This window comes from Polypterus senegalus, chromosome 13 (assembly GCF_016835505.1).
Source record: "Polypterus senegalus isolate Bchr_013 chromosome 13, ASM1683550v1, whole genome shotgun sequence".
In the NCBI taxonomy this organism is placed as follows: domain Eukaryota; kingdom Metazoa; phylum Chordata; class Cladistia; order Polypteriformes; family Polypteridae; genus Polypterus; species Polypterus senegalus.
Window position 1 is genome coordinate 106,161,020 of NC_053166.1, and position 15,743 is coordinate 106,176,762.

Here is a 15,743-nt window from a genome sequence, read left to right on the forward strand (position 1 = left end):
AGGGATATAGTAGGTTTATAGTTGTTTGTATGGAAAAACACATACACGTTATGATTATTACAATAGCTTTATTACCTCAAAAGAATGTCACAATAGCACAGTGCACTTAGCAGCCATCTTATAAGTGCTCAAATTGCTGGCCTTGGGTACTCATAACTATAAATCAACTATTGCCCACCCCTGTATGTATGTATGTATGTATATACACATAGATCTGCTTTATGATATCACAGGCTTTAAAACTTATAGGTTGAAGGTGAATGACTGTTCTGAAACTTAGTCTTGTTGTTTCAAAAACAACAGAAATGTAAGGATATCAGATCTGCCATCCCAGCAGCACTGGAAAAAAGGCCTATACCAACCCTTTACAGCATGTCATTTTATCACAGGATCAAATCGCCCACACTACCCCACTTGCACATGCCCAGTTTGAAATTGACAATTAACTTAAGAAGATATGGAAGAATAACAGACTCCATACAGTCAAGACCAGGCATGGAGAATACAACATGCTAAGAGCCGACAAAGTATTAAGTACTCACAGTTGAAACAATATAAATTGAAACATGGAAATTGAAAGTAGTATGTCTTAAAAACCTACCACATAACAAAACAATTCTGTACCTACTACCACCTTACCTATAGTCCTAGATGGATAGCTATATTAACCCCACCATCAGCTTCTTTAGCTAACTTTAGCATTCAGCTTCTTGTGCTATACTTTAAAACTTAGTTTAGTCATTTATTAACTGCTACATTATAATATTATTGATTAATCAAATGTGATTACAATATGACAATTGTTCAATTTTTGTAAAATACAATGATTGATCATGGTACAATTTTTATAAAAAAAGAATGGTTAATTGAAGCTCTCTGGCCACATACAGTAACACAGCCACAGTATGATATTTTTGACCAAAGATAAATAATTCTACCTTCTTTACCAAATCATTTTCCCATCTCCAGATAGAGTGCAAAATGAAGAATGAGACACATGTGAAGCTTCTGTTTCTGCACTTTTCACTTGACTGTCGATTTATGTGCACTGATAGTGTTTAGTATTTAAAGGTATTCACAACTGCTTGTTGCGATTGAGAGTGTAGCTCCATAAAGCAGTCTGCATCTGAGAAACAAAAAAGGAAACTGTTTAATGAGTAATAGCTGAAGCCACCCAACCAAAGTATAAAGAAGTTAATCCTGGAACTGCTGTGCAAATAATATGGACTCTAAAAAACAATAATGCAATGATGAACAGTGGTAAACAGCATTTAAGAAATATTCAAATATAGTATTAAGCAAGAGTTACCAAAGTGGTCGATATTGACCCACTGGGGTCGATTTGAACTTTTTTGGGGGTCGACAGCAAAAATAGACCCCCTTACTACTGCTATTTGTTTGTTACTTCAAAATATCTATGATTCCAATAGGTACCTAATTAAGAAGTAAAATAATTCAAAAAAACACTTTTTTGATAAAAATACATTCCATACCAAACCTGCGAACGAAAAGGTAAAATGTGTCATTAAGAGTCACACGTAAGAATGCATGAAAATACATGCAGCACAAACATGTCTGTGCATTGTCTTATCAAACGTATCAAAGCAAGTGCTGACATGAAAAAAGTTGCATGTGACTAGGGGGTCGACGGTTTTAAAAGTTTTTGGTAAAGGGGTCTGCGGCCAAAAAAAGTTTGGGATCTCTTGGTATAAAATAATGCAAGTCATAATCCTTATTCAATTGATCTGTTTTTGCATTCAAACAGTTTTTTAGTACATGTAATCATATTTAAATACTGCAAGCCTTACTTAGCATATTCTGCTCAGTTACATGGTTTCCCTATTTCAACCTCATCATAAAAAAATTCTTGCATAGGGTTAATGTTTCAAGCCTGGCTTTACTGTCTGGCTCTACTGAACTTTACACTCATGCAGCAAACAATATTTCTCTTGAGCATTTTAAGTTTGTTACTGTTGCATTGTTCCGTGTACATTTTCCTTGTGTGTCGTAAATTGAGAGATAAAAATATTCAATGTCATAATGGACCTGGAGGTTTTTCATTATATGTTCCATCAGTCACAGAACTACACATGAGATTCGGGTCGTCTGATGCAACAGTTGAAGAATTCTCTCCGCTGTGAACATTCAAGCGAAAACTACTCTGGTGTGCAGTGTTCTTCGCAGTGTGTACTCTTTTGTGGGCTTCAAGGCCTCCTTGTTTAGCAAACTTCTTGCCACATTCTGTACAACTATATGGCTTTTCCATGGAGTTGCAAGATGATGAACTCTCTCTAACATGAACTTTCTGGTGCAGTTGATATCCACTTTGGTGGGCAAATGTCTTTTCACAAAAAGTACAACTATATGGCTTTTCTCCAGTGTGAGTTCTTTTGTGTGTTTGAAGACTGCATTTTTGTGTGAATCTTTTCCCACATTCAAAACAGACAAATGGCCTCTCCCCAGTATGAATTCGCTGGTGTATTTTAAGAGCACCTTTCCTAGTGTACCACCTTCCACATTCTGAGCAACCAAATGGTTTCTCCCCGGTATGACTGCTCTGGTGTTGTTGAAGCATTCCTCTTTTTATAAATTTTTTCCCACATTCAGTACATTCGTATTTCTTTTCTCCAGTGTGAATCTTCCGGTGGCGTTGCAAGCTGTATTTGTGTGGGAATATCTTCCCACACTCAGGACACTCATGAATGACTTTGACTCTGATATTTTGCTGGCTTGGATCTTTTGAATTGTTTAGGATTTGCTTTTCAGCATTTGTCTTGCTGCTGGTTTTACTTCCAAATTGAATATTCTGGTCAAAGGTAGGATTTCCCAGCTTCTTTAACATAATAAGATATTTTGGAAAACTGTGAGGGGGCACTGTGATGGAAATATTGCTTTTCTCACCAACATTCTTCCAAGTGACATTCACTATGGAAAAATAAAAACAAACAAAAAAAAAACTTTTATTAGACTAATAAAAACAAATAAACCAATTAAAAAAACACCATTGTACTGTCTTTAAGAAAATATCATAAATGAATGAGAAAATAGCCTACTATACTAATCAGGTTTATTTTTACAGTTATGGCAGGTTATCACAAAATTTAGCACAGGAGGTGACATAACCCACTAAGGTCACACATGTGGAAAACAATTGACACTAACTGCTGTCAAAAGATTCCAAAAAAAGAGATACGTTTTATGCTGCTTTTTCACTTTTGCACATGTCCTGGAGTATAGGCAATAGGATTCTCTATAGGCATTATACAAATTTGTTTATCAAAATGAAGAATTTAAATTTGTCTCTAAACCTTAACTGAAATCCAGCCTAATGATTTGAGAACTGAGCTTACAGTATTTGGTGAGAATTCCTAACTTTAGTTACAACCTTTCTGTATTTTCAATTAAAATAATAGCTTCTACAGCCTAAAATAAAACAGTACAGTAGATAATGCTGCTTGACACAAATGCAGTACAGTGCATCATACATACAGTAAAAAATGGTCTCAACAATGAAAATTAACCAATCTGAATTTAATAACATTCCACCTAATATTTATATCAATAGCTTTATGGATTTCAAACTCAGCAGTCAGCTTTCAGATCTTGCAAATCACAAAATATCACAACTTACACATACTCCAGTAAATATTAACAGAACTGTAAATTTTATAATTAATTTCTTAAATCAAATGTATTACACACCTCTTAAACTTAATTCCAATGAAGCTGTTGGTAAATATGCAGTATTTGCGCTGAACATAAGTAATACATTTTTAATGAACAATGTTATTTACTGATTTCTTTTAGACCGGGGTCTCCAACTCCAGTCCTGGGGCCTCATGTATAACGCTGTGTTTAGAACTCACACTATAACATGGCATAAGCACAAAAGCGGGAATGTGTGTATGCACAGAAAAATCCAGATGCATAAATCTGTGCTTATGCAAACTTCCACGTTCTTCTCCTACATAAATCCTGGTCAGCGTGAAAAGTAACGCACGTGCACACGCCTGCTGTCCCGCCCCAACTCCTCCAGTAATTACGCCTCTTTGAATATGCAAACTAATATAAATAGCCCTTAAGCTCAACCTTCTGTGAAAAGACAATGGGAAAAGCATGGGGGAAAATAGAAGAATTACGGTGAATACCAAGTGGAAGCAAGGAAAAACGTACTATTTATTGGTTTAAGCAGTGATATAATCAACAAAAGGAAGTTGATCGAGTGACAGAGTGTTGGAGAAACTCGAAAGCTCAAGTTCACAAAGTTGCACACTGCCCTAAATAAAAAAGAAGTTGTCAGATATCAAAACCACCGTAAAAAGGCTAGTCGTAGCCCACCGTGTGAGTGTCATGTGAAAGCTTATTAGGGTACAGACAAAAAAAAAATAGGCACACCGTGGGAGAAAAAAGTACGAAATGTCAACTTTAATCACATAGTTTATTTTGTCATTAAAGTAGAACATCATAAACTTCATCTTAAAATCGTTTAATTTACTAGTTTCTCCAATCCCATCGTAACTAAAGTAGCACGTTAAATGCTTTTCTTTGTATTTGAGCTTCTATGTGCTCTGTGTGTGTGAATCACTACGCTTCCGGGCTTTCTCTTCCTCCGACAGGACACAGAATCCATTTCATTTGTGATATTACAGCTCTCTGAATAATTAAAATACTGACATGTAAACTTGATATCAATAAACTTCAGATTATTGGTGATATCAGAAATTTATCAAAGGCACATTGCAATGCATTTCTAAACTGAGATAGGGAAACATGCAAGAAAAGCAGGAACTAATTCAGAAAAGCAATGAAAGTGGCAAAACATTTGTACAGGAGTAATCCACAGTTTAAGTGCAGGAGCTGTATTAATTCTCACAAACATTCACAAGGACTAGAGATGCTAAATGACTAAAAAGTAAAGTCTATTCCAATCTCATCTACCTTTTCACTCACAAATTAACTTAATGCCTTTAAAAAAAGACTTTTAAGTGACTTAATATCCATTATGCATCCAGTTCAGGTAGAATTTCAGGACACGTTTAAAAACCAGTAGTAACCAATTAGTTGATGTCATCAATCACATCTTTAATATTTTACTTAGAACATCTGTGGTTCTCTCCTGCTTCAAAAGGACAATGAATATCCTTGTGTTTAAGAAAATAAGTGGACTGTTTGAATGACTATGGACCAATGGCACTCGCTACAATCATGAAGAAGTGCTTGAGAGACTACTGCCGGCACACATTAAACAGAAAAGTCCACCTTCAATTTGCATATCATCACAGAGGATGTCATATTCTTTGCAATTTAAAACATCCTGGAACATCTGAATAATAAAAACGTATGCCACAGTCCTATTTAAAAGACTTCAGCTCAGCATTTAACACATTTGTACTATTACAGTTGACCACCAAATTCCTGGGTTTAGAACTTGGTGCCAACCTATAAAATTGGATTTTGGGATCCTAAACAATAGACCTCAACAGATATCATCATGTGTGAAAAGGCAGCATCAACATCCTCCACACTGGCCCTCTAGACCCAGCTCCATTGCCATCATTAAATTGCTAGTGATTTCAGCATCATAGGCCTGATCAACAATGATATGCCATCTTACAGAAGAGAGCTTACCTCCTGCATAAAGGTCCCAAACAATAATCAAACCCTATAAGCCAGCAAAACCAAGGTACTAGTCATAGACATCAAAAGGGAGAAAGCAGACTACACTTATATTTACATCAGATAAGACATTTTTGAGAGGGTGAGCAGCTTTATAGTTAGGTCCATAAATATTTGGACAGAGACAACTTTTCTAATTTTGGTTCTGTACATTACCACAATGAATTTTAAATGAAACAACTCAGATGCAGTTGAAGTGCAGACTTTCAGCTTTAATTCAGTGGGTTGAACAAAAAGATTGCATAAAAATGTGAGGCAACTAAAGCATTTTTTTTAACACAATCCCTTCATTTATGGGGCTCAAAAGTAATTGGACAATTGACTCAAAGGCTATTTCATGGGCAGGTGTGGGCAAGTCCGTTGTTATGTCATTATCAATTAAGCAGATAAAAGGCCTGGAGTTGATTTGAGGTGTGGAAGATTTTGCTGTGAACAGACAACATGCGGTCAAAGTAGCTCTCCATGCAGGTGAAAGAAGCCATCCTTAAGCTGCAAAAACAGAAAAAATCCATCCAAGAAATTGCTACAATGAGTGGCAAAATCTACAGTTTGGTACATCCTGAGAAAGAAAGCAAGCACTGGTGAACTCAGCAACGCAAAAAGACCTGGACGTCCACAGAAGACAACAGTGGTGGATGATCGCAGAATCATTTACATGGTGAAGGGAAACCCCTTTACAACAGCCAACCAAGTGAACAACACTCTCCAGGGGCTAAGCGTATCAATATCCAAGTCTACCATAAAGAGAAGACTGCATGAAAGTAAATACAGAGGGTGCACTGCAAGGTGCAAGCCACTCATAAGCCTCAAGAATAGAAAGGCTAGATTGGACTTTGCTAAAGAACATCTAAAAAAGCCAGCACAGTTCTGGAAAAACATTCTTTGGACAGATGAAACCAAGATCAACCTCTACCAGAATGATGGCAAGAAAAGAGTATGGAGAAGGCGTGGAACAGCTCATTATCCAAAGCATACCACATCATCTGTAAAACACATTGGAGGCAGTGTGATGGCTTGGGCGTGCATGGCTGTCAGTGGCACTGGGACACTAGTGTTTATTGATGATGTGACACAGGACAGAAACACCAGAATGAATTCTGAGGTGTTCAGAGACATACTGTCTGCTCAAATCCAGCTAAATGCAGTCAAATTGATTGGGCGGCATTTCATAATACAGATGGACAATGACCCAACACATACAGCCAAAGCAACCCAGGAGTTTATTAAAGCAAAGAAGTGGAAAATTCTTGAATGGCCAAGTTAGTCACCTGATTTTAACCCAATTGCATGCATTTCACTTGTTGAAGACTAAACTTCATACAGAAAGGCCCACAAACAAACAGCAACTGAAAGCCGCTGCAGTAAAGGCCTGGCAGAGCATTAAAAGGAGGAAACCCAGCATCTGGTGATATCCATGAGTTCAAGACTTCAGGCTGTCATTGCCAGCAAAGGGTTTTCAACCAAGTATTAGAAATTAACATTTTTATTTCCAGTTATTTAATTTGTCCAATTACTTTCGAGACCCTGAAATAAAGGGATTGTGTTAAAAAAAATTCTTTAGTTGCCTCACATTTTTATGCAATCTTTTTGATCAGCCCACTGAATTAAAGCTGAAAGTCTGCACTTCAACTGCATCTGAGTTGTTTCATTTAAAATTCATTATGGTAATGTACAGAACCAAAATTAGAAAAAAGTTGTCTCTGTCCAAATATTTATGGACCTAACTGTATATTTCTTGGAGTGAATTATCACTGACAAGCTGATTTCATTTTAAGCACAACACATTTCAATTCTTGTCAAGAAGGCTTACAAATGCCTCTAATTCCTGAGATATCTCCAATTTCTCCATCTGTTCTCAATAACCCCTTTAGGTTCACAGGATCAATCCTCAATGGCAGCATCACAAACAGATATGGCTCATGCTCAGGTCAAAATTGTAAAGCCCTGCAGAGGATGGTGAGGGATTCACATCATTTAAATCACCATTATAACGTAACATCTGCCAACTCACAAGGCAGAAAATGGTCCTGAACAAAGCAACTGTCCTTCACAAGCCCTAATTCACACTCATAAGGTGCCAATTTAGCACTATCCATTAACCTAACCTGCACATTGGTGGGTATATGGGAGTAAAACCATAGGAAAAACAACACAGACATGGGAAAAAATGTGTAGACTTCCACATGGACAATAACTAGGATGTGCATAGGATTAACATCCAGAATACTCAATCTGTGAGGCAATGCTGCTATTGTTATAAAGTTGTTCAAATTGCATTTTTAGTAATTGTGTTTAAGGTTGTGATTGGCTGTAACGCAGTTTATGCCCCACCTGCTTTTCTTGATTGCTCATGTAATACCTGACATCTCTCTCACTTTAATCAGCTTCATCCCTTCTGTTCTTCAAGCAGAGCCTCAGAATGCTTTGCAAAGTTGCAGCACAATCCACAGCAACATGCCACAATATTGTCACTTTAACCATACTATATTTAAAAATGTGCATGATACTCTGAACTTGAAAAGGGAAAATGATCCCTAAAAATAAAGCAAAAGTGAATTAACAGATTTGGCTGGTAAAATGCCAATTATTTTCAAAGGGGAATAAATTGAGCAAGTACATATACATACACCTTAATTATAAGTATGTTAGTCTAGAAAATGCCCTCCAAATTACTCAACAGGCTAATTGGTCTGCGTATGTTTTAAATTTTACTCATTCTGGTAATTTCTGAAAATTATTGGCTTCTACCCAAGGGTAGTGTCTTCTTAAAGTGAACAGACTTCTATAGAAAATGAAAAACGTTTAAAAGACATTCACGATAAAGCTGTACATCAATTAATTAATATCCATTTTCAAAGGCATTAAACTTGGTTTTAAATGCATTCCAGACATATCCGAGTACCGAAAGGCATGCCAGCAACTCAACTGGATCAGGTTATCTTTCCTACAAATATAATGTTGTAATTGTGTGGTACTGTATATGGATGTTTGTGTATAAAACAAAGTTTGAGTGTTCAATTAATTTTTACTGCCTAAATGGTATCGGTTCTGCTCAGTACGTTTTATATTTATAACCAACATTTATTTATGTAATTAGGCATACTTTGGAACAGTTACACATTCAGCATTGCTCCGTTTTAGTAATTTGTCTGGCAGGATCTGATCAGTAACATTTTAGAATAAGCTTTTAAAGCACTGAGGATTTTTTTCTCCATTTATCTTTAGTCACTTATTAATTCATCTACTTACTTATTTTTACTAGCTTAAGGTTTTACTCTGCTGTCTTAGCGCTCTGTCTCAGGGGTGGGGATTGATTATTTTAGATCTTATTTTTGTAAACATTAATTTGTATGGAATGTTGTGTCATTTTAATAAAATAAAAAAGTAATTTGTGCCTACTGTATCATTCAAACATATAATACTGTCACTTAAAATTTATGCACCAACTTCCTTTCACTGTACATTAACATATACTGAAAAAATTGAATTTAACTGACACTGCGATTTAAATCATAGTAATTAGTAACTGATAGGTATATGAATGGATCTACATTAAATAAATTTCAATTAACTGATTGACTGAGCAAGAAGAAAGCACTAAAGGTAGAATAGCAACTTTGAAAATCTTTCAAGTATTTAGTCAAAGACGGATCAAGACTGAGGCTGTGTAGGAGATCGAAAAGAAAGAAAAAGGTTATGATTCAAAAAACAACTTGTTCATATTATGCAGGAAACAGACTGTAGCGCGCATCATGTAACATTCCAGAGTGCCCCATTCAAATATGATGGAAGTTAAAACTGTTGAGATACGGAAAACAGAAAACTCAATCACCTTCTAAAAAGCAAAAATTCCTAATATCAAACAAATTCTTTAAGAACAAGACAAAAACAACATTCTATTACGTGGGTGTACTTCTCAGTAGGGACTGAAGCGCTTATTAGTATACAAGGAAAAATGACAGAAAACATACAACAGACATTTGGAGAAGAACTTGGGCTATAGCAAAAGTGAGTTTCATAAACACAGCAAGAAATATTCATTAGGAATCTGGTGTTGACTGTAAAAGCAATTAAAAGTTTGTAAAATGCCCTTTTCAGTTTGCTTCCATTTAGAGAATCCAGTTGTCAAAATGTGGAAAATATGAAAAAAATAGGTTTGGTAAAAAAAACTATCCGAACAGGGTAATGCTTGGAACTCAAGCGAAAAGGACTTCCACTAAGTTTAAAATCAACCATTTTTTCCTTTTCTCCAACTATGAGCTGATATTTATCACTTTGTGTTATGATGAGAAAACACAGACTTAAAAAATCATTATCTTGATATAAGTCTAGGTAGTGTAGTACAACATTGTCCTTTTCCCATCATAAAGTATGACAAAATTCCTACTGATCCTTAAAGATTCAGGAAAGCATCACCAGACATGTAATTGTGTGTACCCACAATATAAAACTGTTCTTGTATTCTACAGGGGTTATATTAACATGTTTTCTTAACAGCTCATCTCATATTATACTGAGAATTTACACCAAAACATTTCTGCTATGTCAATTCAATGAAGTTTTATTCTGAAATTAAAATAAAAATTAAATTTAATCAGGTCATGCTCATCCCTGAACTCACTTGGAGTTAATTATATTATGTAAAAATATACTTTCAAATTAAAAGAAAAGCCTATTAAATATATAATCACTTTCAAAATGATAATACATCTTACTTATTGCTTGAGAAGTAGATGTACAAGTTGGCTCTTCATCCTGTCTCTCTGTGGCACAGTCTTTAGTGGGTTCCTGTGCTTTTGCGTGTGTTTTTAGAAACACAACCTTACTGAGTGTCATATAGTCTTTCTGTTTTGCACATTGATCTTCAGAAATAAGCTTTGGTTGATTTTCCTGAGTCTCTGCTATATGTGCAGAACTAGTCTTATGTGCTAGTGTGTTTAAGAAAGCCACGTCTGATTTAGAGGACTCCTGTTTTATTTCAGCAAGATGTGGTTCATCATCCTCCATATTTCCACAGACTGACTCCTGCTCCCAGTGCTCCTGTTTCACGGGGACAACATGGGTCTCACAGAATTCCTGTTTCACATGTTCTTGGTCACAGAATTCCTCCTTTACCTCAATAATGTGGAATTCGCATGGCTCCTGTTTAACAGAGACTGGCTTATGATCGCATGGTTCCTGTTTCACATGGTGCGAATCCTGTTCAGATGATTCATGTTTCACATGGACAGGCCAGGTTTCACTGGGCTCCTTTTTAACATGGACATATAATGGTTCCATGCTGCCCACTGCAGGAAGGCAGATAGTCTTCTGTCCTGACTTTTTAACACAGATGTGTCTTTTTATTGTGGAGCTCAAAACCAGCTCATGCAGGAAATGCTGAAGGAACTCATGGATCAAGACCTTCTCGAAGGCAACCATATTAGTGCAGAGAAAGCCTTTTTTGAAAAAAACATCTCCTATAATATCTGTAAGGAAAGAATATAGCATACAGCTAAACAACAGCAGTTAAAAGTAATAAGAAAGCATTTATAATCTCATAACCATAGCTAAATGTTAAAAATTATAGCGTACAGCTAAACAACAGCAGTTAAAACTCATAAAAAAACATTTATAATCTCATAACCATAGCTAAATGTTAAAAATCAATACAGTGAAGCAGAGCAACTGAACACATATATAATTTTACTTCCCAACTGTGAAGCAAACTGTATGTTTAAGTTCTGTAAAAATTTACAAAAAAAAAATGTAGCAAACCCACATATTCTTAACTTCTATGTAAAGTTATTGATTCTTTGTATTGTTACCATATATTGCACATTTAAAATAATACAAATATGACTAAATACTTAATATGGTGGCTTATTTTTCATACTAAAAATCTGTTTTTGAAAAGTTACTATTATTGCATCTTTAAAGTCAAGGGGAAATTATGACAGAACTGTTAAGGCAAAGCGGCATATATGGCCAGAAATTTCACTCTTTCTCTAGTCTAATCTGGGTCATAATGTTTTCTCCCTCAGTGCTTTAAAAGGGGAAGCACGGCGGTGCACCGATTAGTGCTGCTGCCTTGGCTCCAAGAAACTGGGATTGGAATCGCACCCTCCCCCCCAGCCCGGTCACTATCTATGTAGATTGTGGAAGTTCTTTTTGCGCCTGATCAGATTTCACTAACAGTATTCGAATTTTACTATGAATTTGCAAGCCTGATTGCATATTACCTGCGACAGACGTTAATCCCAAATTTTAATCGGATATACTTGTCCGTTACTGAGATACTCGCCTCCATGTTAATCTTGCAGCCCAATAAAGAACTGGACGGCGCAAATTACTTAAATACCTAAACTAAATTATGAACACGAGTACCACCGACAATCCAGAATTTTGGCGACACCGAACTTTCGCATTATTCCTGCACCCATTTCCCATTTGTATTAATGACCAAGTTTCCCCTAATGGGCCTATTCAGCACTTTCCGAAGCTTTTTCTTTAATTAATCGGAACTCGCACTGATGCACATTTCCAGCAAATGGAGTGCGTATGTCTTTAACGATGATTTTTCAAAATTTCTCTGCTTAACCCTCTCGTCTGCAAGAAATCCTAAACTCATTAGAACTCCCTAATGATGCCAACCACCCAAGTAACTCTCACCCTCTGGACACCGCAGTCGCCATTGATGACGTTCTAATATTTGTGCGCCTGCGTGTTCCATTAATCCCACCAAAGACTTCACTTCCCAGAGACACATTGCGTGGTTTCGAAGCGCTGATCAGTATGTATGTCAAACAGCGCCCCGTAATACTCTATCATAATTCTCTTTAACACTGTGTATTTTCATCACCGTAGGAAAAGAACCCACATATTTTTAAGGAGATTAAATATTAGTGCGATAAAAAGTATTGACACGGTAAGCTTTTCTTATGTTATAAGCCAATCTTCTGTTTCACTTGCATCTATAATTTGGGATATTAATGATATGGCATCAGAAAATTTGTATTTTCTGTTTAATATTAGTGACCTCTTATATATGTATAATATGAATTTTGATATATAATTGCCCCTAAATTGCCCAGTTTCTTTATTATTGGTAAAGCGTTCCCTGCATTATGAATTTTCCATTGATTTAATGTAACAGTATTAATGTAGTCTTCTATACTCTAGCACTAACATAAAAAGCAGCTTTCAGATCCCAATCAGTGGAAAACATGAACCATTTTCAGAAATATTAAGTGATAAGAATAATTAGTTAAGCTATTTTGAACACAGAACATTTCCTACAGCTTCGGAATACGATTTATATAGACAACGCAGTTTCCCTGATTGCACGAGTTTTTCTCCTGTAATTGACTTTAGCTGTTTCCTGCCTTATGTGATGTTAGGATAGGCTTCTATCGAATAACTTAATTAAACTAAGCATTTCGAAGAATGTTAAGAAACTCTTTTGGTTTATCGCCCTCTAAATTAGTGTTTGTGGTTAGCCAGTTAAAGGTAAACACCTGAGGCCTCATGCAGAACACTAAGGCCGGGTTAATACTTCACGCGACACGACGCATGCTGCAGCGGACGCTCCTGCTACGCAAGCGTTTTACTGTTTATACTTGCGCACGTACTTTACGTAAACTTGAGAGCATGTTCGGCTTCTCTGTGTTGTGAATTGCCTAGAACAGTCATTAAATTCCGATGACACCTTAACGCAATATCTCTGAAAATTATGTTTATTGATTAAATCCATCAATTCAGGGATGTGTCCATTCCAGAAAGCAGGGCCGCTGCTGACCAAATGGGTGTCCTAAGCAGAAATTTACTTTTGTGCCCCTCCCCCATATATTACGGAAGTAAAAATAAAATAAAAAAAAACACCTACTATAGGGGCCAAAATAGAACTTTATTCAAATAAAAGTAAATTCATAAATAAATTGTATCATTTATAAATTACAATTGTAGCTCTACAGCAAAAAATACAAACTAAAATTACACTTTAAATAAAACATTTGCAATAAATAAAATAAACAATAATAAACTGAAATAAAATGAACACTGTCATCTGCTGGAGCTTTCCAAAGTTCAAAATTTACAAAGGCACACTTCTGCTTTTTCTTGAGGCAAAGTCGTAAATGAGCTCTTCATATGATAAAGCCTTTGCTAATTCAGAGTTGATGCTGACAATTGCCAGACCACTCATGCGCTCTTGTGCCATAGATGAGCGCAAGTACGTTTTGATGAGCTTCATTTTAGAAAAACTTTGCTCAGCAGAGGCAACAGTTACAGGGAGCGTCACTGCTATGCGCAGAGCAAGCCAGAGATTTGGGTACATGCACGGGCTTCATCTTGGATTTTTTTTCTTTCGTTTCTCGGCGCCGGACTGTTGATGTCTCTTTCCAGGAGCAGGTATATTGTTCAATTATTATCATTTTTGGCCAAATAGGCAGCCGTAGCAGAGGTGAGGGCGCCCACGTCATCATGTGTGCTTAGCCTACTCTGCGTTCACTGTAAAATGCAATATATACGTTTATATTTTTGTTTATTTGTATATGTATATTACTAATATTAATTTATTATTATAATATATAAACACTATTTTTTTTGAGCAGCTGGGATGGTGCCCCTGGGAGTTATGCCCCACGAGACTGCGACTCATGATATAGGGAGCGGTGGTACTGCCAGCAAGCATTAGGCACGAGTGAGAAACAATCCCTGGACGAGGCCCCAGCTCATCGCAAGGTAAATAGAAGCACACACATACACGTCATTCTAGCGGCACCAAATCTCCAAATCTGCATATATTTGGAAGGAAACTGGAGCACAGTGTGGAATCCAAGCAGGGTATACCAGTGACATGGCTCCCTGCGCGACAGCAGTGCTACCGTTCCGCCACCGTGTCACACTCATGTGTGTAATTATTAATAGTATTCCTTATTTAAACGAAATTAACGATGTATCTGTAAAATGTAACATACACACTTTAATGCATTTCATCATGAAAGTGATATCAAGTATACATCTAAAGATTGTAGACGTAAATGTGCAGAGAGTTGGAATATCATACATTTAATGTGTTCTGTGTGGTGATCTATTGCTGCTTGCCTTAGGGATTAAAAGCTGGGATGACGTTTACGATGGACTGCTTTAACACTAGAATTACCAGAGCCTACGAAAAAACTCGTAATTCCGTCCCACCTTAAACTGCTTTTTAAATCCCTTCACACCTCTTCGCCAGCGCCCTTTGTTCTCTAAATGTGCTGATAAAGAGAAGCCGGCTATTCCATCCCCCACCAATTTAGAACGTGCACGAACTTCTCTCAGCTCATGCCTTGATTGAGTATCTGGGAGTGAAGTGGAGTTTTAGAGTGAAATAATAGATCGTTGTTTGGAACACACGCATTTCATGTCTGTTCCTTTTCTACAGTAATCTGTGTCAACACATTGTTAAAACAGAAACTTTTTTTATATTCTAGTAGTAGATGACAAAATGTAGGCATAAACTATATAATGTATGAAGCCTGAAGTCCAAATAGCAAAGAAACATTTTCACAAGAATAACACAATTGCACTTTTATTCAAACATATAACTGCAGAAACAAAAAGCCGCCTTAACATGCGACATTGACACCAGTTTTCTGTAACTGACTCCGTGGCTCAATAGACTCAGCCCCTGCTTGGGAATCAAGGGGTCGCGGGTTCGATCCTGCGCCCCTCCGTTTTGAGAAGTAAACTGCTCTTATTCTTACTGTTTTAGGATAAAAGCATACATTTGATTTCAGTCTGTAACACCCGGTGCAATTTATGATCCATGTAAAGGTTAGCTTTTTTTTTTATTCACTTTTCACTCTCTCAGTCGCGTTCAGAATCAATCCATACAACCCCATCTGACACGGCTGTTTTCACTAAAGACGCGCTATAGCTCTGCAGTGTACCACGATGCATACTAACGCACAATCCCCCGGTTCTGACACACAAACGCTGGCGAAGCTGCCTTCTTCGTATCTCACCGTCACAGGAACATATATTGGTGTAAGAAAGTACACTGTCAGGTGCTCATTCAGTGTGATAGAAATCATAGCACAGAG

The 15,743-nt window shown here is 36.7% G+C and overlaps 1 protein-coding gene across 1 annotated transcript; it reads right to left on the reverse strand.

Moving 5' to 3' along the window:
- Window positions 1–1,623: 1,623 nt before the first annotated feature.
- Window positions 1,624–12,347, reverse strand: LOC120542733 (zinc finger protein 558-like). The gene is made up of 3 exons (XM_039775371.1): window positions 12,328–12,347; window positions 10,392–11,144; window positions 1,624–2,925 (listed from the first exon to the last, which is right to left on the reverse strand). The coding sequence occupies exons 2-3, from the start codon at window positions 11,095–11,097 to the stop codon at window positions 2,036–2,038; spliced, it is 1,596 nt and encodes a 531-aa protein (XP_039631305.1). The 5' UTR covers window positions 11,098–11,144; window positions 12,328–12,347; the 3' UTR covers window positions 1,624–2,035.
- Between the last annotated feature and the right edge of the window lie 3,396 nt (window positions 12,348–15,743).

Excerpts from the sequence above, each read along its gene's own strand:
- LOC120542733 (XM_039775371.1), bottom strand. The coding sequence starts at position 11,097 with ATGGTTGCCTTCGAGAAGGTCTTGATCCATGAGTTCCTTCAGCATTTC. Across the intron at positions 2,926-10,391 it reads ATCTACTTCTCAAGCAATAA|TGAATGTCACTTGGAAGAAT; the intron begins GTAAGATGTATT and ends ATTTTTCCATAG.